Here is a 26,251-nt window from a genome sequence, read left to right on the forward strand (position 1 = left end):
TTGGTAGAACCTTTTGGGTTTTCCATATAGAGTATCTTGTCATCTGCGAAGAGTGAAAGTTTGACCTCCTCCTGGCCAATTTGGATGCCTTTTATTCCTTTGTGTTGTCTGATTGCTGAGGCTAAGACTTCCAATACTATGTTGAATAACGGTGGTGAGAGTGGACATCCTTGTCTTGTTACTTACCTTAGGGGGAAAGCTCTTAGTTTTCCCCCATTGAAGATGATATTAGCGTTGGGTCTTTCGTATATGGCTTTTATGATATCTCGTGGTATGATCCTTCTATCCCTAATTTCTGAGGGTTTTTATGAAGAAAGGATGCTGTATTTTGTCAAATGCTTTCTCTGCATCTGTTGAGAGAATCATATGGTTTTTGTCCTCTCTTATTGATGTGATGAGCCACATTGATTGTTTTCCGGATATTGAACCAGGCCTGGATCCCAGGAATAAATCCCACTTGGTCGTAGTGGATAATTTTTTTAATGTACCGTTGGATCCATTTGGCTAATATCTTATTGAGGATTTTTGCATCCATGTTCATCAGGGAAATTGGTCTATAGTCCTCCTTTTTAGTAGGGACTTTGTCTGGCTTTGAAATCAAGGTAATGCTGGCTTCATAGAAAGGGATTGGAAGTTTTTCTTCCATTTCTATTTTTTGGAACAACTTCAAGAGAATAGGTCTTAACTCTTCCTTAAATGTTTGTTAGAATTCCCCTGGAAAGCCATCTGGCCCTAGACTCCTCTATTTTTTGGGAGATTTTTTGATTACTAATTCGATTTCTTTACTGGTTATGGGTCTGTTTGGATTTTCTATTTCTTCCAGTTTCAGTTTTGGTTGTATATGTTTCTAGGAATTTGTCCATTTCTTCCAGATTGCCCCTTTTATTGGCATAATTGCTCATGATATTCTCTTATTATTGTTTGTATTTCTGCTGTGTTGGTTGTGATCTCTCCTATTTCATTCTGGATTTTATTTATTTGGGTCCTTTCCTTTTTCTTTGTACCAAACTGGCTAGTGGTTTATCAATTTTGTTAATTCTTTCAAAGAACCAGCTTCTGGTTTCATTGATCTGTTTTTTTGTTTGTTTCAATAGCATTGCTTTCTGCTCTAATCTTCATTATTTCCTGAGTTCTGCTGGTTTTGGGTTTTATTTGCTGTTCTTTTTCCAGCTCTTTAAAGTGTAAGGTTACATTGTGTATTTGAGACCTTTCTTCCTTCTTTAGGAAGGCGGCCTGGATTGATATATACTTTCCTCTTATGACCGTCTTTGCTGTGTCCTAGTGGAATATAGTGCATTCTTTTTTTTTTTTTTTTTTGATGTTTTTATTTACTTTTGAGACAGAGACAGAGCATGAACTGGGGAGGGGCACAGAGAGAGAGGGAGACGCAGAATCCGAAGCAGGCTCCAGGCTCCAAGCCGTCAGCACAGAGCCCGACGCGGGGCTCGAACTCACGGACTGTGAGATCATGACCTGAGCTGAAGTCGGACGCTTAACCGACTGAGCCACAGGCACCCCTAGAATATAGTGCATTCTTAAAGCTACAATGGAAGTATTTCAGATATAGTCATCCAATTATAAAGCGATCAGTAAAGTTGTTCCACCTTTGTGTTTGTTACTTGTCTTTATTTTATTTTATTTTATTTTATTTTATTTTATTTTAGAATATCAAAACTGATTTCAGGGAAGTATTTGGAGTTATATAGTGAAAAATTTACAGTCAGTTTCCAACTGTTAATCTTAATTTTATTTCCAACTCACTTTTGTCCCTCCCATACATACATGCTTGGGCATAAATACATTAGAAAATATTAAATGGCCAAGATCCAGTTACTGAATTTCATGTTTTTCATGCAAAAATATGAAGTATATTCTTGTAATTATTAAATTGCTGAATTTTCCAGTTTTAAATATATAGTTTTGAATTATAGCAATAAAGGATTTGGAAATTCAGTTTTCATCTCTACATTTCACATGAAAGGAACAAACGTTTCTGTAGGTAGTAAATTGAGTTTAAACTCTTAGGATATGATTTTAATGGAGGTATACATGGATCCAAATTTAATACGTGAAATATTACTTGATATATTTTCATATGCCACCAAGATACTGAGCTTAATATTCCCTATTTCTTACAGTGTTCACACAGTTCCTTATCGGTTATCATATGTAATCTATATAACCTGCTGTTCAGGCCTTGGCAATTATTTGGTCATGAAATATTGGTCATGAATTATCTTGTGTGTCAGTCTTCCTAACAGCTTCCAGAAATAGTTCCTGGTTAGTTCACTTGACCTGCTATTTCACCTAATTAGTAAATACCAACATGCTTATCACTTTGTGTTCTTACTGTATATGTTGCAAAAGTTTTTATAAACTCAGATATCCTGATGGGTATAAATGGCTACTATAATAGCAAAATGAGAAGAGACTGAAAGAAGAGATGAAAGCATAAAGTGAAAGACAAAAAAGTTAATGTGGTTAGTTCCAAAAAGGTAAAACCATTAATGAGATCTGCTTTATGCTCTGTAGTATACTCTTAGAATCTGTCTAGCAGTAGTCTTCCTTCAAATGTATTTTACTGTTGACTTTGCGACCCCGAGATTCTATGTTGATTACAATCCTTTCCCAATAGGTAATTAAAATTTTCCGGTTTCCTTCTATTTTTACTAGTGTTTGAGTCCATGTAAAACTCCTGGCAAAGTTTTTATAAAGCTCCTTAAGATATAGCATTAGCTTTATGTTTATTATCATATTATCTGGTTTGCCTGATGAGTAATAAGGAGGCACATAATTGGTTGTGTTTTTTCTCTACTTAATTACCACACATAATGAGAATGAGCGTGCTTAAAAAGTACCAGAGACTTTGTGATCTCTCTTCTAAGAGATATTCTAGGACATTCCAAGTTTATATGTTATTTCATATTTAGGAATGTATACCATGAGATACTGTCATATAGTGTAGAATGAGATTTGGAGTCAGAAAACCTATGGTTGATTCCTGACTGCATGTTTTGGCAGTGTTAATATGTTCAAGTCACTTAAAGGTTGCTGAAAAGAAACAATATTTGTGAAGTTACCTTGCAGTTAGTAAAACATGATTGTACATATCAGTGATCATTATTATGAAAACTACATTCTTCAGCTTTAAAAATTTAGTAAAATACTAAACTAATTTTTTAAAGCAAAAGTTAGATTCTGTTTTTGTGTTAAATATGTCACTTGTGGTAGTTGGTGAGAAACCTTGAATTATAGCATGCTGTCCTTTTTTTTAATAGGCCTTCACTATTCTGTGTGATATTCTGATGATCTTCAGCCATCAAATTATGTCTGGAGGACGTGACATGTTAGAGCCATTAGTTTACACCCCTGATTCTTCATTGCAGTCTGAGTTGCTCAGCTTTATTCTGGATCATGTCTTCATTGAACAGGATGATGATAATAACAGCGCAGGTAATTTTAGTAATATCTTTTTGTGAAATCTTTGTATCCAGCAGAAATTTAAGTAAGTGGTAGAATACTATTTGATATTTTACTCTGAAAACTTTAAACACAGGTTCATGTTCCGGCACATTTCTATTAATTTTTTGTAATATTGTAAAGATAATGTGATATCTTCTTACCAGGTTTTAGGTAGTTTGAAAAGAATAAAGTGTTTCTTTAAGTGACCTTTTTGTTGTATTAAACTGTATAATTTCTCAATGTTAGAAAATGTTTGAAACTGTTCTGTAAATGTCTGGGGCAGTACAGAATGTTCACAGGAAAATAATTGCACCAGCCTTGCCTAGTGTTAAATTACTCTTCCTACCCTAATTACATACACAGATGCCTTACTTGAACAAGAGGTCATGTCATGGAAAAACAGTGTTGGGTGGCTTCTTTCTCGGTTTGTTTTTAATTTGAAGTGCAATATAACATCAATATATATGAATCTCCATACATATAATGACACATCACTGCAAATCAGATTCTAAACACCTACAATTCTAGACATGGCTTATAGCTTATTTTTATCAATAACCAGCTTTGTTTCTCAAGTATTAAAATTTAGCTAAAACAGAATGAAGAAACCTAGAGTAGCAGAAACATTTGTTAAGAGTCCATGTATTGAAGTTTATTTACTTAAAACTTTTTACCTTTGGGCGCCTGGGTGGCTCAGTCGGTTGAGCGTCCGACTTTGGCTCAGGTCATGGTCTCGTGTTCTGTGAGTTCGAGCCCTGCGTCGGGCTCTGTGCTGACAGCTCAGAGCCTGGAGCCTGCTTCGGATTCTGTGTCTCCCTCTCTCTCTGCCTTTCCCCCGCTCCTGCTCTGTCTCTGTCAAAAATAAATAAACATTAAAAATTTTTTACCTTTTACTTTGAGCTGTTGGTTTAGTTAGACTTTTATTTTTTAACATTTATTTGACATTTATTGGTCAGCAGGCAGTATACTAGATGCTATGGATATAAAAAAAATGAAACAGTGGCTTTTCCTTTGAGAATTCAATTCAAGTGGAAAAGCCATACCTATTTTTTTAAAAACGTTTATTTATTTATTTTGAGAGAGAGCACATTCAGGGGAGAGGCAGAGAGAGAGGGAGAGAGAGAATCCCAAGCAGGCTCCAAGCTGTCAACACAGAGCCTGACTTGAGGCTCGAATTCCTGAACCACGAAATCATAACCTGGGTCGAAATCAAGTCAAATGCTTAACCAACTATCCAGGTGCCCTGAAAAGACATATCTAAACACAAATAATTTCACTGCAATTTGATAAGTAATAGAGGCATGTTCACATTGTTGTGGGCTTGTAGAGAAAGTTTTAACTGGCCTGGGAGTCAAACCATTGAAATAAGCTAACATTTGAATCAGATCCTAAAAGAGATGAGTAGGAGTTTTTAAAACTTCTATGGGAAAGCATAGTTGCATTCCAAAAACTGATAAAAATCAGTTTTGGTTTACCATCCTTTTCGTTAATTGGGTGACTGCCTCTACTACATTTATACCATGAAAGTAGAAGAGAATAAGCTTGCCAATACTCCTGAGTTTTCTAGAAGCTTGTTGAAATTACACTCAGTCTTATTGGGCTTTTTTTTTTCCTATTTAAACCTTAAAAATGAAATGTATTCCAGTTTTTTTGAAAAATATAAAATATAACACATTTGTCCATATCTACCACTAGCACTTGTCAAATTTTGCCTTATTTGTTACTGTTTTTTATTTTTGAAGGAATAAAGGGTAGATACAAAAGAAATCCTTGTTTTTATCCCTGCCCAGTCCTATTACTCTTTTTCCCTGGAGATAACTGCTATTCTGAATTTGCCGTTATCATTCTTTGCTTTTTAATTTTATTATTAGAAGTTTATATGTCTGATAATATATAGTTTATGTTACTAGTTTCCACATAAATGGTATTATGTTGAACATTTTATTTTGCATCTTGTTTTTTTGCATTACCATTTTTGAAATCTGTCAGTGTTGTCATGGTTATAGCTTATTCATCTTGACTGCTGTTACATAATATGAATTAACTCTACTTTATCCATTTTTATGTTATTTCCTTTTTTTATTTTGGGGGGGGAGGAGTGAGAGAGAGAGAGAAAGAGAATGAATGAATGAATGAATGAATGAATCCAAAACAGGATCCACACTCAGCACGGAGCCTGATATGGGGCTTGATCCCATGACTGTGAGATCATGACCTGTGCTGAAATCAAGAGTCGGACGCTTAACTGACTGAGCCACCCAGGCACCCCTGTCCATTTTTATATTGAGGAACATTTAGGTTGTTACCAATTTTTTCCCTATTGTAGTGCTACAACAAATGTTTTCTTACACTTTTCCCCTTGAGTGCACGTGCAAATGCTTTTCTAGTGCATATCTAAGAATGGAATTGCCAGATTATATGGTCTTTGTGTGTCTTAACTTGACCACATGTTGTGAAATTATTCTCCCAAGTTGTTGTATTGTTTTATTTTCCCACCAGGAACATGAGTTTCCATTGCTTTTCATTTTCATCTAACCCCTGATGTTGTAGACCCATGGTTATTTATTTGATTTGTTTGTCTACATCTCATGAGAAGGGGAGCGTAAAACAGAGTGCTTCTAGAGGCAATGACAACACAAAATAACAATGGCAGCTAACATCTATGAGAGGCCCAGTGGGTGAGATAATTCTCTAACATTGTTTAATCCCCACAAGTGGCTGGTTTTCAGTAAGAAGTGGAAAAAAAACAGGGTGCCTGGCTGACTCAGAAGTGTATGTGATTCTTAATTCAGGGTCATGAGTTCAGGCCCCACTTTGGGTGTAGAGACTACCAAAAAAATAACAAACTGGGGCGCCTGGGTGGCGCAGTCGGTTAAGCATCCGACTTCAGCCAGGTCATGATCTCGCGGTCCGTGAGTTCGAGCCCTGCGTCGGGCTCTGGGCTGATGGCTCAGAGCCTGGAGCCTGTTTCCGATTCTGTGTCTCCCTCTCTCTCTGCCCCTCCCCCGTTCATGCTCTGTCTCTCTCTGTCCCAAAAATAAATAAGTGTAGAAAAAAAAAATAACAAACCCAAAACAAACCCAAAATCAGAGCTCAAAAACTCTTAATATCTGGGCAATTTAGTCTGTAGGGGGAAAGCATCTGAATACATGTACCTCCTAAGAGTAGTACTAAACAGTGATTGGAAACAGTATCGTATAGAAATCCATTACAATCACGGAGATGTTTAGACAAAGCTGGTATATTCAGTGCAATCTTTTAAAAGAGTAAACAATACATTTTAGGTTTCTAATCAAATGGCTTTGGGATTCTGGAGTATGCACTCATGATAACTTTTTCTGATGCTCTGTCTGAAATTCCTATTCTCAAAATTTGGTTTTGATTTACTAGCAGTTATCAAGGATCATCAGAGACAGGGTAAAACATTTGTTTTAAAGAACATTCTTACTTTACACAAATTAGTTGTTTGATATTGGTGATCTTATATTGACGAGCTGACAGGATATGCACCTACTGTTCACAAAAGAGGAAATATAAATGTCTAATCAATGCACGATAAACTTTAACTTCACTGCTAACCAAAGAAATGTAAATCAAAATTAGATAGTTTTTATAAGGAATTTCGTTTGTAAAATTTATCCAGAAGAAAATACGTAGCTTTATATATAAAAGGTATCATCACAATTTCATTTGCAGTATCAAATAATTAGAGTCTTTTGGCAGTACTTGGAGGCTATAGTCCAGCTTCCTTGACTATTCAGTTGGAAGTAAGTCTTACTCCTTGATAACTCTGAATGTCAACATCTCACACAATGGATCTGAGTAGAAATGTGTGAAGTTACCTCAAAAAGAATGGTTCCTAGGCCAGACTTACTGAATATATGTAATATTCATAACATAAGTATGTTGAGGGTAGGGTAGGGTCGAATCATCCTTGAAGGGATAGGAAGGTTTCTGAGCTTGGCTGTCCCCTGTGAAGAGCCTTAACCAATAGACACTGAATCTGCAGATCTCATTGGCAAACTATCCTTTAGCCAAGTGAATGAATGGGTTAGGCAAGCTCAGCCTGACTTCACTAAACATCAGTTCCTCTGACTCATTCCACTTGTTCCTGTTATGTCTTCAACAGGCAGCCTTATGATTACTGTTTGAGTTCACAAAAATTTTCTCTCTTGGGATTAAGGAACTGGTCATTCACTGAGATATTAAGAGTGACTATAATTTGCATTTCATTTAAATGCTTTTTCCATATTTTTCAAATTCTCCAAAATAAAGGTATTTTATAGTAAGAATTAAAAAATACATATGGCAGAAGTAAAATACAAGATGGCTTAATGTTTGTCATTTTTTTTTCTCAGACGGTCAGCAGGAGGACGAAGCCAGCAAAATTGAAGCTTTGCACAAGAGAAGAAATTTACTTGCAGCATTTTGTAAGCTAATTGTATATACTGTGGTGGAGATGAATACAGCTGCAGATATCTTCAAGCAGTATATGAAGGTAACGTTGAAAAATGGATAGCAGCTTATTTTTATAATGCTTAAAAGAAAATGAGTGTAACACTGGCTTTTATGCCTGATTGCCATTGAATTTTTTAAACAGTAAATTACTTTTCTAGCATAAAGTAAAATTTCTTTTAAAATCTAATTTTTTCGGTAACATGACCTCATACTTCTACTCTTCCATTAATGGACATTTTGGATTTGTCGGTTCACATCTTTTACAGTATTGGAAACATGTTGTCTTAGGTTAACTAGCACTATTAGAAATTACCTTTGTGATTTGGTTTAAGACAACAGGATGATGTTCCTCCTCTGCTTGATGTAGCATAAAAAGGGTATTGTTCCAGGAGTCAGGAGACCTAGCTGCTATAGTTCTGGCTTGGTTACTGTGCAGCTCGTGACCTTGAGTAATTCAATACCTTTTGTGTCCTGTCTTTCTTCATCTGTTCCACTGTGATAACTAAGGTTCCTTTAGGCTTTGAAAATCTGATTTGATTCACAGTGGGTTATTCACAATTTTCATAAGTACCTGTGAGATTCTCTAATTTTTAAGTGGTAGTAGAAAGGGTATTATTAGCGGTACTAATGAAATATGACTAAATGTGGTAGGATAGTTTTTCTTTAATCCTTTCTCAAGTAAAATCTAATTATAAATGTGAACTTTTTAAGACTTTGCTGTCACTAAATATGCAATAAATTTGTCAAAACCTAATTAATTAGTTCTCTCTTTGAACTATTTTGCTACATGATAGAACTCTCTTAGAACCATTGTAAATTACTTTGGAATTTAAGTTATTTGGCATTATTGTTTTTAGATTTTTTAAAAAAAAAAAACTAAGGTGAAGTCATTTTGCAAGTTTAAACTTTTTGACTTACGTATTGTAAAGTCAGTTTTATTAGTCATAAATAAGGGTATGGTTATCCTGTTATCTCTGATAGTTCTGTATTCATTTTGAAACAAGGTCTTAAATTAGAAGAAAAAATTCATGTGCGATGAATGTATAATACAAATGTCACACACAATGAGTTTTTTTTTTTTTTAAATGTTAACAGGCTGTTAGTTTCTATAAGCCAAATTAATAAAGTTGGAAACTGCATGTGACCTGTGGGCCTGTTGTAACAATGAATAAGTTCTAAATGTAACTGGGATTATATTCATTGTCTTGATAGTTCACAAAGAGCACAAGAACTTTGTTTATATCCTTTGTGCTATTTCTGACAATGTGCATAACCTGATTACTTAGTGTTTTACTCCGCACTTCCTTAAAACCAGGTCTGGAGCTTAATGTGACTGGATCTCAACTGTCTGTTTCAGAATTTACTGGTGTTAGGGATTATATACTTAGAAATTATTTTAAAGTTTAGTAACATTTTTATTCTGCCTCTGAATGTGTAAGTTCAGCCAAATACGTATTTTGTGGCATACTCACATGGCTAACATAAAATTAGTCTTATTGTCCAAAAGTTTTAGGAGATAAGGCTCTAATTTGTACAAATTTCTTTTCTAGTATTATAATGACTATGGAGACATCATAAAAGAAACGATGAGTAAAACAAGGCAGATAGACAAAATTCAGTGTGCAAAGACCCTTATTCTCAGTTTGCAACAGGTAAGATACAAAGTATCAACTTGGTTAAACATAATTAACATCTAAGAGTTTTCAAGGTAACAAGTAGAAAACTGGACAAAGGATGCAATACACAGTTCATGAAAGTAGAAATACATGATTTTGAGTCTCACTAGTAGACATTGTTCAAGTGAGATCATTTTTTGCTTTCAGACTGGCAACACTTAGAGCTATCTAAGATATGGGAGAAATAGGTACTGTCAGCAGTATGTGTTGGTACAAGCTTCCTGGTAGGCAGTTGTTTGGCAGTGTATATCAAAATGTATAACGTGTATGCCATTTTTGGCCGCGCTTCAATTCTGCTTTTAAAATTTTATCCAAAGTGGTAATAGGACAAGTTTGCAAAAAGGGGTATATAATATCACACATGGCAGGGTTGTTTAGAATAGCAAGAAATTAGAAATAATCCAAATGTCTATCAATAAGGTGTTAGATGAATATATTGTGCAATGCATCTCTTGCAATGACTATTGTGTAGTACTTAAAATTGTTTTTTTTTCCCCTTTTTGTGTAGCACTTAAAAGTCGTGTAGATCTGTATTCATTTTCACTAATGTGTAAAGATCAAATATATAGTTTGAGAATAAAATGAAAAAGAGTATAGTACAGCATCCCTGTAAAATTAAACTTCTCTGTATATCTATCTGGAAAAATCATCACCAAAATTTTAGCTGTGGTTAACTTGCTTTGGTAGTTTTCAAGTGAATTTTACTGTTTTTTTTTTTTTTTCATTTTCACATTTACCTTAATGAGCATTTATCAGTTTTGTAATCAAACCACAATACTCATTTTCATTTTGACAGTGGTGAGGCAAATTTAACTTCGTAAAAATCATTTGCTTAATATGCGTTTGTCTCTGGAGACCAAATGCATATAGAACATAACCCAACCTATTTCAGTTTGATAAATTTCCTTTTCAGAAATCTAGGTATTGAATTTCTTAATCCCATTTGCATATTTGGATATTCTTTAATGTTTAATAGAGCACAAGTAGAGGAGGGGCAGAGAGAGAGAGAGGGAGACACAGAATTCAAAGCGGGCGTCAGGCTCTGAGCTGTCAGCACAAAGCCCAACGTGGGGCTCGTACCCGCAAAGTATACGATCATGACCTGAGCTGAATTCAGATGCTTAACCAGTTGAGCCGCCCAGGTGCCCCTGGATATTCTTTTGTTTAAACAATTTTTTTTATTTTAATGTTTATTTATTTTTGGCAGAGAGCATGAGTGGGGGAAGGGCAGAGAGAGAGGGAGACATAGAATCTGAAGCAGGCTCCAGGCTCTGAGCTGTCAGCACAGAGTCCGATGTGGGGCTCAAACTCACGAACCATGAGATCATGACCTGAGCCGAAGTTGGGCGCTCAACCGACTGAGCCACCCAGGCGCCCCTGGATATTCTTTATTAAAGTCAATAGAGGGGTCCCTGGGTGGCTCATTTGGTTAAGCGTCCGACTCTTGTTTTGGCTCGGGTCATGATCTCACAGTTTGTGAGTTTGAGCCCTACATCATGTCTGTGCTGACAGTGTGGAGCCTGTTGGGATATTTTCCTTCCACCCCACCTCCCCCCAATCTCCTGCTCACGTGTGCGCTCTCTCTCTTCCTCTGTTTCCGAAAAATAAATATTGAAAAAACGTTAATGGAATTTAAAAGGATTTAAGGTTGACATTTAAGTAACTTCTCTTATAAACCAATAGCTTCTCCCTGTAAAAAGTTTAGAAAATACAGGAACTAGAAAAAATACAATATCCTTGTTTTTCACCTAAGAAATACATTTTTAGTTTTTAATAGCCTTCTTAGTCTTTTATGCCTATATGAAACCTTAAGTTTTATAAAAAATTAAGCCATATTATGCATTCTATTTTGTAAGCCTGAATTTTTCATGTTAATAAAGCAATAACACTTTCATGCCATTACTTTCCTGTAATGTTTTATTTATTTTTGAGAGAGTGCAAGTGGGGGAGGGACAGAGAGGGACAGAGGATCTGAAGCAGGCTCTGTGCTGACAGCAGTGAGCCTGATGTGGGGCTTGAACTCACAAACTGCACAATCACGACCTGAGCCAAAGTCTGACACTCAACTGACTGAGGCACCCAGGCGCCCCTTTTTTGAGCATTTTAAATGACTGTATAGTATTCCATTTTATACAAGGACCATAATTTAATCAGTATCTCTCCTTATTTAGCGTTGAGGTCTTTTACTATCCTTGCCGTTATAAATAACACCAAAACATTTTTGTACCTATGTATCGTGCACAGATACTATTATTCCTTTGAGTAAAGTCCAGTAATTAGAATTGTTTAGATAAAGGACATCAGACTTTTACAGTTTTCAATACAGATTGCTCTATAGAAAGGTTATTTTTCAATTATGTTTCTAGCAAGTCACAGTGCTTGTTGCATGATAGTCTTATCAGTAGTAGCCATTATGGAAAACCTTGGCCATTTGGTAGTTGAAAATTACATTTTGTTGTGCTTACTTATGATGGAAGTTCTTGATGTGAAGATTCATCATTTAAATGGGAAGTAACACATAGTTGCCTAATAATGGAGTGGGTTTCCTTTTTCTTTATATTTTTATATGCTGTTTTAATATCCAGTTAATTCCAGCAGAATAGAATTATACCATAATTAACCTAAAGAGTTCTTAATGTCAGTAACTCCCTCTAGTCTGAATGTATGAAGTACTGTAATTTTGGTCATTTTTATCATGTTCTTAAAAATCCATGTTTTAGAAGAAAATACAATGCCTCATTTATGGATCATCTAAAGAATATGAGATCTTAAAAGATGTTAGTAATCTATACTTATTACAAAACTCTAACATGCTTTCTTTCTTCCCAAACAGCTTTTTAATGAAATGATACAGGAAAACGGCTATAATTTTGATAGATCATCCTCAACATTTAGCGGCATAAAAGAACTTGCTCGACGTTTTGCTTTAACTTTTGGACTCGATCAGTTGAAAACAAGGGAGGCCATTGCTATGCTACACAAGTAATCTCCAAATATTTTATTCAGCTCTCCTGTTTTTTAATCATGAATTTTTTTCGTATTTACTTCTTTTGTTTAGAATAACCAAATTCAATTGATGCTTTATAATTTTTTTTTCAAATCTGTGGCATATCTCCTTTCTTGAGAACCAGTAATAATGCTTATCTCCATTAACACATGTATTGGGACTAAAACTTCTTTTATAGAAAGTCTTTGCTTTAATTAAAACAATACAAAAATCCTTATAAATTGTGTGAAGAAAAGCAACACATATTCATCAGGTATTATAAAATCTCTTTTAATAGCTTTTATTATAATCTCACTGCTAGGTAGAGAAATTTTTGAGATTTGATTCAATTTTTCTCTTTCTGTGGTTCTGTTTTCTATTTTGTAGTGCTCTTTTCCCTTGTTTTGAGCCACAGCCTTCTTTCTGCCTGCATTTATTCTTTGCCCTTATCAAAATTGAAAATTATCTGACTTTATTTTAGTCATATATTTTAGCATTCAATCATGCTTTTAAATAGGAGTATATTTTAGAGTTTTAACATAACCAGCACGTGGATAGTAATACGCTTTACTTCTTAATTCTGGATGAAGAGCCTGGCCTTTGGGAATATCAAGAGGCTTGGACTCTCTTTCATGAAAGCTCTTTGTTTCATTTGTGTCTCTTTTACTCCTTGCTTACTTAGTTATAAATGTGTTAAATATCTCCCTACAGGTATTTTTCTTCTTTAAGTTAGTCCCATACCCCAGTTTTAACTCCCTCTCTCCTTTTACTTTGTTCTGAACATCTTAAATTCCTTTTTATGCCTTTCCGTAATATATTGGATGATAATTTTAGGTATTATTTAAGGACCACACATGTAGTGATTATTTTGAGAAAGTAATATATTATTTTCTTCTTGTAGTAGCCTTCCATTCCTTCCTCCCCAATTTCATCGGATTATTTTTTACACAGTTACATTTTTGATAGACTATAAGAATATAACATTGGGTTGTTGTCTTGATTAGAGGTATTTGTCACTAAATAAATATATTTAAAATGGGCCCTAAGTGAAATTAAATTTTGAAATTGACTCTTAAATGCAATGTTAGAAGTATTTTTTTAAGAATATTTAAATTAGTTCTAAGCGTCATAGTAGGTCTCCTTATGTCTTGAAAAATACAGAATATATATTGATCATTACATGAGAGAATTTGGGCTGTTTTCTTTGGAGAAGAGATCCAAGAATGTAGATATACCAAACCACATTCAAAGTAATGCTAGCTGGTGTGTGTGTATTCCTCTGTGTGTTTTAGTTTTAAAATAACAGTGACATAAAATGTACATGTACTTGCTCATTCTCACACTATAGGCTCCTTATTCTCTTTATTCCTCAGATTAAATGCATGGCAGAGGAAACATCTTAATAGTGGAACAAAACTATATATAGAGAGAAATTTCCTTTCTGTGTTACTAAATTTCGTATTGTGACCCTTAAATGTTTTGTTTTTTTTTTGTTGTTGCAGAGATGGCATAGAATTTGCTTTTAAAGAGCCTAACCCACAAGGAGAGAGCCATCCACCTTTAAATTTGGCATTTCTTGATATCTTGAGCGAATTTTCTTCTAAACTACTCCGACAAGACAAAAGAACGGTGTATGTATTTGCTAAAAATATTCTATTTATGTTTGTGTTGAAATTCTTGTGTGTTTTGTTTTGTTTTGGAGAGAGTGTGTGCGAATGGGAAAGTGGGGCAGAGAGAGGGAGAGAGAGAATCTTAAGCTTGGCGTGGAGCCCAATGGGGGGCTCTGTCCCACAACCCTGGGATCATGACCTGAGCCAAACCCAAGAGTCAGAACCAAGAGAGCCACCCACGCATCTCTGTTCTGAAATTCTTAAAGATGAATTGTTACACTTGGTTTTTCTCCCCGTCTGCACAGTTCTAGGATTACATTAACGCACAAAATACTTTATGCATCAAAAAATTCTACAATTTAAGGATTATAACTGTATTTTATGTGTAATACTCCATTTTAATTCCTGTGTTGCCCTTCAGTGTAGTTGTGGCTTTAGAGTTGTTACTTGAATGCTTTATGTATTCTTATCTGCATTCTTCACCTTAACCTAATAGACAATAATATCAGTAATTCATCCAGGCTCATGTTAGTCTCTGTGTTGAGCTGTGACTACACTGGAAAGTAGAAGTTTCCTTTTTATCTTTTTTGCTTTAACCGACTAGTCCTATCCTCAGCAGACCAGTTAGACAGAATTCTTTTCTAGTGTGGTCTCCTAAAATGGTGACTTATATTCTAAGAGAGCCCAAGTGAAAATTCTCAAAATTCACTCCCCTCTTTGAGGTATAAAAGGGCAGAGGAATAGGAGTAACTCATAGTACCACTTCTGAAAGTCTACCAGTATTTTGCACTGAAAGATTGTGTAGGTTTTACATGATTTTCTGAAGCAGACAAAACTAATCTCTTGTGGTAGAAATCACTGTAGTGGTTACTTTTAGGGTTGGGGGTGTTGGATGGGAAAAGGGACATAAGGTAATTTGTAGGATCATGGGAATGTTCTTTATCTTCACAGATGTGTAGGTTACATGACTGCATTAATTTGCAAAACTGATCCAACTGTATTCTTAAGTTCTCTGCACTTTATTATATATAAATTTATCTCAATTAAAAATTACATTAGCACTATTAACCAGAGAAATCGAAATTATAAAACAATGAAAAATCATTTCTCACCTAGCAGATTAGCAAAAATTAAGAAGTCTGATAGTGCAAAGTAGTGTCAAAGATGTGGAGAAGGAGACTTTTATCCATTGTTGGTGATAGCGTAAATTGATACAAGACCACTTTGTGAAGCTATTTGGCAGTGTCTAGTAACTTTTAATATTCTCCCTATCTCATGATCCAGTAATTCTGTTCATAGGTAGATACCCTAGAGAAACTTACACATGTGTACATGGAGAACCACAAAAGAATTTGACCAGTGCAGGTTTTGAATAGAGGAAAGGTCAAAACAACATCTATAATTAGAAAATGAGATCAATTGATTGTTATACAATAGGATGTCATAAGCAGTCAAAATGGTTAGATCTTTTCCAAAGTAAACATAATTTCTTAATCTCATTAAACACCCAGTCATTGTTCAAATTTCTAGTAGTCTCATGCCATAAATTACTTTTATTTGAGAGAGAGAGAGAGAGCGAGCGAGCATGAGTTAGGGGCAGAGAGAGAGGGAGAGAATCCCAAGTAGGCTCCACGCTGTCAGTGCAGAGCCTGATGCGGGGCTTGAACTCCCAAATCGTGAGATCATGATCTGAGCCAAAACCAAGAGTTGGACACTCAAGCAACTGAGCCACACAAGCGCCCCCAAATTGTAATATATTTAAAGTGTGCAGTATGATGATTTTGTATATTTTGAGAAGATTCCTCTGATCAAGTTAATTAACACATCTGTCACCTCACATATTTACCTGTTTTTTTTTTTGAGAATACTTAAATGCTCCTCTTTTAGCAAATTCCAATTATACAGTGTAATAATAATACACCAAATACACCATCATCAACTATAATCACCATGTTATACGTTACTCAGATGTCATCTTTAAAAGCTCTTTTCTCAACTTTACTGAGATAGTTGACATACAACATTGTACAATTTTAAGGTGTACATTTTGATTTGATACACTATATATTGGAAAATTATTAACACCATAGGATTAGCTGACACCACTCTTCCAAAAATGGTTAGATCTTTGAAATATAATTTTGAGTGTAAAAGTCAAAGTACAAAACTGCTATAATAGTTATAGACAAATATATATTAAAAATATATTATGATTTCACTCATGTGGAATTTAAGAAATGAAACAAAAATGATGGGGAAAGGCAAACCAAGAAACAGGCTCTTAACTAGAGAGAACAAACTGACAGTTTCCAGAGGGTAGGTGAGTAAGGGGATTTATAGGGGATGGGGATTAAGGAAGGTACTTGTTATGATGATACTTGTTATGATGAGCACCAGGTGTTGTTGAATCCCTAAATTCTAAACCTGAAACTAATATTATACTGTATGTTAACTAACTGGAATTTAAATAAAAACTTGAGAAAAATATTTATTAAAAGTATTAAAAATATGCATGGGGATGTTAAATAGCAAATTCAGGTTAGTAGTAAGCCTTTGTGGCAGGGAAGAGGACAAAGGGAAATAGCGTCAGGGAGGGCCCCTTATCTGGAATGTTCATTTAAGCTATGTGGTGGATATGTAGCTGTAAATCTTTCTACCAGTGAGTATATTTTGGCCCAAGCTCCATATCTTGCTGCAGATTGGTAACAGTTTTCAGAATGATGGCCAGTTGATAGTCTACACTTTGAGGAGTACTGTACTACTCTGTATACCTGAAATATAATTAATAAATAGTGAACTAACCCCAAGCAGTATCTTTGTAACTGATTCCTCCTATCCTTTGTCTTTAATGGTGTTTAAAACTGGTGATTTTGAATTGATTCGAATTAGTCATTATTGTGACAGCAGATTATTTGGGTTACACATTATAGTTAGTTGACAAAAATTGTGTTCATGTATTTGAAGCATAATTTAGACAATAAAGCACTGAACTCTTAGTGTCAAAAGTCTGGGAATTTGAGGGGCACCTGGGTGGCTCAGTCGGTTAAGCATCTGACTTCGGCTCAGGTCATGATCTTGTGGTTTGTGAGTTGGAGCCCCGCATCGGGCTCTGTGCTGACAGCTCAGAGCCTGGAGCCTGCTTCTGATTCTGTGTCTCCCTGTCTCTGCCCCTCCTCTGCTCACGCTTTGTCTCTCTTTCTCTCAAAAATAAATAAACATTTAAAAAAGTGGGATTTGAATCCTGGTTCTGTTGCTTTCTCATTCTTATCCTTTGCTTCCTCATCTGTCAAGTAAGGAAAATATCTCCCTCACAGGACTATGAGACTAAAGTTAAAGAACCCAAGAATAAAATGCCTAACACATAATGTAGTCACACAAATGTTAGTTGAATTGTTATTGCTATATTACACATAAGCCATGGAATCCTCATGATACTTGGATCCATGGGTAAATGTATGACTTCCATCAGGCTGCAGATAGAGGCCATAGCTTTTTCATCTTTGTACTAATCCCCAGTGCTGAGGACATAGTGACATAGTGGATGCTTGACAAATACTAAGCTGAAATGCTGTGGATTATTTCATTTAATGAAGAATCTTGATAGAGACAAAATACCTTGTCACTGTACCGATGAGGCTGAGATTGAATCATGAAGTAATGTGTCCCTGCATGTACAGCTAGGGCTTGGTGGAACTGGGACTAGAACCCAAATTTGTGTGATTTTCAATCCAGTTCTCTTTCCAGAAATATTATTTGGTTCTCCTAGCAGAAGACCTGTAAAGTTAGGATAGAACAGAAAGAAACATAATGGAAAAGAAAACACTAAAATCCTTCAGTTGTTACTGTGTGTTTTGAGGAAATGTTTGTTTCATTCTAATTTACTTTTTGTTTAAGTCTAATTAAATCATTGACTGTTCCATATGGTATGTGAGCCTTAAGATTATTAGGAGGAATAAATAAAAATTGGCGGGGGGAGGGGGGAACTATGGCAGTTTTATGTATCAAAGCTAATGGTTTCTACTTCTTTTTAAGGTATGTTTACTTGGAAAAGTTCATGACCTTTCAGATGTCACTCCGAAGAGAAGATGTGTGGCTTCCACTGATGTCTTACCGAAATTCTTTGCTAGCTGGTGGTGATGATGACACCATGTCAGTCATTAGTGGTATCAGCAGTCGAGGGTCAACTGTGCGGAGTAAAAAATCAAAACCATCTACAGGAAAACGGAAAGTGGTTGAAGGCATGCAACTTTCACTCAGTAAGAATATAGTTGATTCTCTTTATACGTATCCCTTATGTTTACCAACAGAATTGTCATTAGGTTCACCTTAGTGTTAAATTTGAGCTATGTGTTGTTAAATAATACCTTGTACAGTACAGTGTGTCTAGTTACGTGTAAGTTTAGCGTTTTAAGCATTTAATATACATAAATTCAGTTCTCATAACTCTTTAGGTACATCCTCATTTTTCAGATGAGAAAACTAGTAGAGTGGCTTGGTTAAGTAACTTAACCTGAGGTCACACAATTATTTAGTACCCAGGCAGTCTTACTCCAGAACCCCTGCTTTTTTTTTTAATTAAAAAAAATTGTTTTTTAATTTTGGAGAGAGAGCACAAACGGGGGGGATGGGCAGAGGAAGAAAGAGAGAAAATCCTAAGCGGACTCCACGCTCAGCGTGGAGCCTGACATGGGGCTCAAGCCACGACCCTGGGATCATGACCTGAGCCGAAATCGAGAGTTGGATGCTCAACTGACTGAGCCACCCAGGCGCCCCTAAAACCCATGCTTTTTAATCACTATGCTACACTGTATATGCATGGGGATATGGACTAAGTATTACGGAGCTAATGTTACCTAAGAAACCAGATTATTTAAGTGTGGAGCAACAAATTCAGAGAGGTTCTGACTTTGAGTTTCTGTGAAGAGGTCATTTATCATGAGGAACTTGGTATAGATACAAATTTCCATCTGGAATCTTAGAAATAAGAATACATTATGGTGCTTGAATCTCTTGGACTCCTAGCACTGTAGGGCTGGTTCATAATGGGCCTGGGGACTTTTTCCCTCTCCTTCGGAACCTTTAAACAAATTAGTGGAGTTGCCAAAGTTTGTTCCAGTTATTGCTGAATAACAAACTACCCCAAAACTTAGGACATATAAGGGACGTGGTGTCTGTCTGATGCTTCAGCTAGGAAGACTCAAAGACTGGTGACAAATCCTATGGAGGCACCGTCACTTATAGATAGTATCTGGTGCTAGCTATCACCTTGGACTTTAACTGTCTTGTCTGCCAGAACACCTACGTGTGACCTCTCCATGTGGCTGTTTGGCTTTCTCACAGTATGTGACTGGGCTCTAAGAGCAAGTGTCTGAGGAGACACAGGAAGTAGAAGCTGCCAGTTTTTTAAGGCCAGAGAGTGGCATAGCATATTCTGTTGACCAAGCGTATTCCACCATATTCTCTTGACCAAGCAGTCAGAGCCCAGCTTCAAGGGGATGGAACATAAATCTTCCACCTCTTAATGTGAGGAGTGTCAAAGATTTGGGGGCCGTATTTTCTAATTGCCACATAATTCTTCAGCCATCGTCAGGTATATAGTGTTCAGTACTTGGTTGTCTGTGGATTAATGGTTGTATCTTTTGTCCAGTAGTAGAAACGCATGAACTTACAACTGGTACCCTTAGATCTAGACTTGGTTGGTTATACAGTTCCAATGTCTTGGTCTGTGGGGAAATCTCTTGTACAGTGTTCCTGACCAGTTAAAATAGGGTTAGTGGTTTATAGGAAGTTAAAATAATTTTTTTAAGTAGAAAAATTATCCAATTAAAAGATGATATATCCTGCGTATCACTACAAATTTTTCTCATCTGAACAAATAGTAGTTAACAGCTTAATGCCAAGCCATCAGATCTCTCCTTTTCTATAGACTACATGGAGCACAAATGAATTGGTATTTATATAACATCTTGAGGGTAGATGATCAAACCAGATAGTTCAACTTTTACAGAAAGAGTCAATACTCTTTAACAGATTTTTGGAGAAAGCCATAGAAATTGGGGCATTAGTAGCTTGGAAGGATGACTACTGATAGATTGTCCAGATCAGTGCAATTTTGAAGAGAGAATTGGAGCCTGACACAGTAGAACTTAAGGTGTCATGTAATTATATTGCAGATTGTGAAATTTTACATCTAATCTATTTGTTACTAGGGCATTAGCTACTAGTACATTTTTCTTTCCACTCTTTTCTTAAAAACACCTCTGTATGCACATGTGTAATTTTCTAATAAAACCGTTTTCCTGCAAATTCCTGTTCAGTCCGTCCTCAAGTGCTACAATTTCACCTCCCAAATCAGTGATTTAAAAAAAATTACTATGAATTCAGTAACACTTGCATGTGAATTTTTGTCTTTTATTAATCATGGCAGCATCTACAGATTTGAAAACAAATAGCTTTTGCAGGTGTGAAATCTAGTGTTGTTAGTCCAGTATATGGATTTGTGCTCCCCTTGAAGTTGGCGAGCATCCTATAAACTAGGAATCATTCTTCCATTGTCTCTGTTTCTCTTCCCACCTAGCCTCCTAACTAGCTCGTGTGCTCACTAGTCCTCATGTTCCTCAGTCTGCCTTCTACACTGCCACCACATACTTTGATTAAGACTCGTAACTGAACCACATTGCTTCCCTTCCATAAAACTTCAGTGGTCATTCCTGTCACCTTAGCACAGCTTGTAAGACTTGCTGCAAATTGGTTCCTGCCTCTTTATCCAGCCTTACCTTTTGCCACTTGCCCTAGGAGTACCAAACTCTTAGTCTGAACCATATGAAATTGCCGTCTTTGCAGGTCAGAACCTGCTGAATGTCAGCAAGTTAGTATGGTTCAGTCATTGTAGTTTCGTGCCTCAGTGTTTTTGTGTTTTTGTTTATGTTCTTCCCCCTGCCTGGCAAATGTCACGGTTGACGCAGTATCTACTATAGTTAGAAGTCACTTTTGGGTAGTTGGCTCTGATCCTTTTCATTGCTCCCATTCCACCTGTGCTCCCCTCTCTTGTAGCACTTACACCGTGTTGTCATTGTGTGTGTTTTCTTTGTCTCCAAGGACAGGGACTGCACTTTACATACCTTGGTGTATCCCCCTGTTTCAAGCACTAGCATGGGAAAAACAGCCAGTTATTTGTTGAACTGAACAGGTTATGTGAGACATTTCGTTCGTCAAAATTAGTTACTGAACTTTATTGCCATCAATTTTCTCATTTAGCTGAAGAAAGCAGTAGTAGTGACAGTATGTGGTTAAGCAGAGAACAAACACTGCACACCCCAGTTATGATGCAGACACCACAACTCACCTCAACGATTATGAGAGAGCCCAAAAGATTACGACCTGAGGATAGCTTCATGAGCGTCTATCCAATGCAGACTGAACATCATCAAACTCCTCTTGATTATAAGTAAGTACATTTGATTATTTTCTGTACTATAACTTTATTAATTATATAGAAAAAAGTTAAGTTAAAAGAAGAATAAAATTCTCCTTGAAGCACGCAGGTAACATGGATGTTAGCTCAAAGACAACACGAGGAAGCAAGGCAACAGCAGGAGAGAGCAGCAATGAGCTATGTTAAACTGCGAACTAATCTCCAGCATGCCATGTAAGTGAGAGTGCCTTATTGTCTGAGTCTAGGAAGTTCACTAATTCATTTTCACATATTTTAATGTGTGCCTTACCTAAAAATTTCAGCAAACTCTAGAGTAAGCTGAAATAATCAAGGAACTAAAAATTGGTCTTTCCAACAGAAGAAAACTTCCAAAGTTAAATATTCACTAGTTAGCTAAAGGACCAATCTTAGGTTGATCTGTTGGAAAAGGTTAAATTTGAATCCTTGTTTATTTTGGTACACAGAATTATAGCTTAAAAATTCAGTTTTGTTACATCTTAATTGATTCCCCAGCTTAGTTCAGGCCCTCATCCCTCATCTGAACCATTGTATTAGCTTTCTAACTTGTTTCTTTCCCTCAAATCTCCCATTTATCCTCTCACCAGACTCCTCCCCTCACTCCCCCCCACCACTCCATCATTCAACTACCATCAAAAATGACTATTGTAGAATAAGAATCTGGTCATGTAACTCTTTGACTTAAAACCTTTCCATGGCTCCCCATTGCCTACAGGATAAAGTCCAAACTCCTTAGCTCATGGCATGCAAGATCTTTCAAAACATATGCCCCCTGCCTACATACTAGTATGATACCCCCCATTCCTTGGCAGGTGGTAAAAGCACTGTGAAAGAATAAGCTCGGGTGTCACCTTAAGTGAAGCTGTGGTCATCTGTGCTCCCATAGCACTCTGTGTATTCATATTTCTTACAGCACTTACCACATTGTACTGTAATTATTTATGAATTTGTCCCTTTCTCTAGACTGTGAGCTCCTTAAGGGCAGGGACCACTTTCATTGCCTGTTGGTGCTTGGCACATAAAACGTGCTAAGCAAATGTTCGTTGAATGAATAAATGTCCAATGCAAAAAAAAAATTGTAGTATAACTTTTAAATACTTTGTTTTTACTGGAATCTGTATGAGGGTTTTATGAATTTTTATTAGCTTTGGCTCCAGAAGAAATGACAGAAAATCAGTCTTTAGATGATTGGTACAAAGGGAAGATCTGATGATTCTGATTACTTAAGTTTTGAGTTTGAAAGTTTTGTATTTGTAACATAATGTGGTATATGTTTTAATACTGGGAGACAGTAATTGTTACCTTCTTTTTAAAATTCATGTTTCGTTTCATTTTGTTTTTAAATGATGAGAACTTCACCTGTTTTTCTTGAGAAGTGATCACTTATCACATGCTTGGTAACCTATTAGAATTCACCTTAGTTATGGCCTTAGGAACCTCTACAGTTACGTACACTCTATCACATGTATAGATTCTGATCCTGACTTGGCTGATAGGGTCATCATCTATACTATGACTTGGTTCTGCCCTCTGTTCCCTTTTCCCGTGGCCACATTCCCCTTAATGTGTTCTTGTTTCATGCTGGATTCAACAGCTAATTTCCTAGCTTCCAACCAGTCACCAGTTCAGACATTCTGGAATTCTACCGTACAGTCATTTGGTCCTTATCTCTCCCCCTGAAAGTTTTCTGCCAGTCTCTAAGATCTTCCGTAGCAGCTCATTACTCAGTGCCATTTATCATTATTCTTTTATTTGAAGTTTGCTTTAATTCCTGTTGAACTTCCCCAGCTGACTGTAAGAGATTATCTCATTTAAATAATTATTACCATAGGAGTCTTTTGATTGTGGTGCCATAAGTAGTCTGTTGCCTGAAACTTTAAAATATTTTTGTTTTACAATGATTTCTCTGTAACGGCATCTGCTCTACAACTGGAAATACTTCCAAATTATCTCTTTGTTTTTTTTTTATAGTTTATATCACATGTATCTTCCTTATACTCCAAATGAGATGCACAATAGATTTCTGGTTTTCTATAATATGATTCACATATTTCCTTCACAGTTGCCTTTACCAGATACAATAAAATTGTCATTTAACTGTCCAGAACTCTTAGAAAATAGGAACCATTGTCAACATATTTCTCCAGGTAGCCTGGATGAGACATCATGCCTTGCTATCTTTATATTATTTTTAAAGACTCAACATAAGTTGTGTAAATTGTAAGTGAATAATTGATTTTGGTGATGGTGGGAATTTTTAAATGAGTGAGAAAAGAAGGAAATATTGGCCAAACTGGGGAACTACTTGCCTTCAGTTTTGCTATTATGTTGACTCCTCTATGCTGGTCTAGGCTAATTTGTGAACTTGACATTTGAGCTTATTCCTTGTGATTATGTGATAACATACAGAATTTTTGGTCTTAAGTTTTTATTTTACTTTTCTATATATGTCTTAGTTTTGATTTTTGTAGGACAGAGAATCCAAGTTTCAGCATAAATGTTACTTATTTCTTCCTGAAGCAGAATTAATCTCTTCTTTCAGTAATCTTTTATAGCCCTTGGTACATGATTCTCTTGCAATATTTGCCACATTTTGTTACAGTTAATTATTTCTGTTTTCCTGTAGTAGACTGTGAGCTCCTTGAGGGCAGGAACCATGTCTTATTTCTCCTTTTTTGTTTTGCTTGCATCCATAGGCTATAAAAGAAGCCTGACATGTAGTAGGCACTATGTGAATGAATGAGTGAGTGCCTGGTACACATTAAGTACTGAGTGAATTCGAGTGAGTGATGGGTAAAGTTACTGTATATTAGTGAAAATATCTCTGTTCTGAAAATGTCATTTCTATGGTCTCTGTTTTATATTTGTTTATTAATTTGTACCCTGCCTACTTTCACAAAGGATTTGAGGTATCTTGTCTGTTCCCATGTGGGAAATTCTCATTGAACTTTCATATGGGATATCAGAACTATCAGGCTAAATGTATTGAAGTAATGTAGAATAAACAACTCCTTAGCATTTTTAGACCAGTGAACATTGGGGTTTTGACATCATTGATGACATGATCAATGCCTAATCATTTTCCCTGACCTTTAATTCCATCATTTTCCATTACACTTCAATATAGAGAGCTACATAGTTGCTGCCAGCATATTAATAGTCACAATATTGGTTCAGATCTTGACCTTGTTTTATATTTCTCTAGTCGGCGTGGTACAAGCCTAATGGAAGATGATGAAGAGCCAATTGTTGAAGATGTTATGATGTCCTCAGAAGGGAGGATTGAAGATCTTAACGAGGGAATGGATTTTGACACCATGGATATAGACTTGGTAAGAAACTTAATGATTTCTGTATGATTTTCATTTAATATCCTTTGGAAATTAAGTTGGAATTAGAGGAAATACCTGCCATGAAAAGTAAGTTTTGGAGAAAGATTAAATAAAATAGTTGCTAGGTGTTTAGGTATATGAGAAGGGATTGGGGAGAGGGTGAGGTTGATGAGGCTGTTAACTCTTAGTTTAAGATGGCAGATTTTCAGATTAATTTAAGAATATATCGATTTAAAGACTACATTTTGCTTACTATTATACTAAGTATCATATCACCTTATCATTTTCCATTTATTTGCCATTATCAAAACAATACATTAGTAATTTGATACTGCCCTGGTATTGAGACTTAAACTTGGAAATTAAATACATATATAAGGATATATTCTTTATTATATCATATGTGATTAGGGCTTTATCATACATAAAATGCTTCTGCATTATTTCATCTTGCCACATACCTCATTCAGCTTTGTGAGGTAGGCTGGGAGGATTGAGGATATTGAAACTTAAGGCAATTAGCCCATCCAAGGAGACGAAACTAAGAAACGATAATGCTGAGACTTAATAAACTAGGTCTTCTGATTCTATTTCTTAGTATACTATGCTGTGTTCTCCTTCAAAGGAAGAAATCAGTTACCATGGGTTCTCTTCAGAGTTGTGTAATGCGGCGTCTTTAAAGGAAAATGATTTGAGGGGCGCTTGGGTGGTTCTGATGGTTAAGCATCCGACTCTTGGTTTCAGCTCAGGTCATGATCTCACAGCTTGTGAGATAGAGTCTGCGCTGTCAGCGCAGAGGGTGCTTGGGATTTTCTCCCTCTCCCTCTCTCTCTGCCCCTCCTCCACTCTCTCTCTCTCTCTCCTAAATAAATAATAAAAAATAATAGTAAAGGAAAATGATTTGAGAGAGGCATTTTTTAAAAGTAAAACAAAAAAAGTGAGTTTTCTAGCTTTCATCTTTCAGAATAATTATTTGTGAATATTTGCTTTTGTATTTTTATTCATTCTGTAGTTTTAATATACAGTATTTAAAATATTGTAACATACACTTGCAATTATATATGTCATGTGAGCACTTAATGATAATTTCAATATTTTCAGCTGCTATCTGGTTTATAGATAGAGTGATTGTCAACTCTCTTCCTTTTCTTTTTTTCCTTAGCCACCATCAAAGAACAGACGAGAAAGAACAGAACTGAAACCCGATTTCTTTGATCCAGCTTCAATTATGGATGAATCAGTACGTTCAATTTAAATGTACCCCAGGATTGCAA

The 26,251-nt window shown here is 35.9% G+C and overlaps 1 protein-coding gene across 6 annotated transcripts in view; it reads left to right on the forward strand.

Annotated features, from left to right (window-relative positions):
- Nucleotides 1–26,251, forward strand: part of STAG2 (stromal antigen 2) — a 138,908-nt gene that overhangs the window by 106,026 nt on the left and 6,631 nt on the right. For 5 of the 6 annotated variants that reach the window (XM_011279456.4, XM_019824250.2, XM_045051135.1 and 2 more), the window contains 10 exons: nucleotides 3,279–3,453; nucleotides 7,821–7,960; nucleotides 9,471–9,572; nucleotides 12,430–12,578; nucleotides 14,085–14,213; nucleotides 18,225–18,448; nucleotides 21,450–21,639; nucleotides 21,730–21,840; nucleotides 24,851–24,977; nucleotides 26,140–26,217. In XM_011279456.4, coding sequence (XP_011277758.1) covers nucleotides 3,279–3,453; nucleotides 7,821–7,960; nucleotides 9,471–9,572; nucleotides 12,430–12,578; nucleotides 14,085–14,213; nucleotides 18,225–18,448; nucleotides 21,450–21,639; nucleotides 21,730–21,840; nucleotides 24,851–24,977; nucleotides 26,140–26,217 — 1,425 coding nt within the window. The remainder of the gene's footprint in view (nucleotides 1–3,278; nucleotides 3,454–7,820; nucleotides 7,961–9,470; nucleotides 9,573–12,429; nucleotides 12,579–14,084; nucleotides 14,214–18,224; nucleotides 18,449–21,449; nucleotides 21,640–21,729; nucleotides 21,841–24,850; nucleotides 24,978–26,139; nucleotides 26,218–26,251) is intronic. The other variant, XM_045051136.1, reaches the window with a different exon arrangement.

This window comes from Felis catus, chromosome X (assembly GCF_018350175.1).
Source record: "Felis catus isolate Fca126 chromosome X, F.catus_Fca126_mat1.0, whole genome shotgun sequence".
NCBI lineage: Eukaryota > Metazoa > Chordata > Mammalia > Carnivora > Felidae > Felis > Felis catus.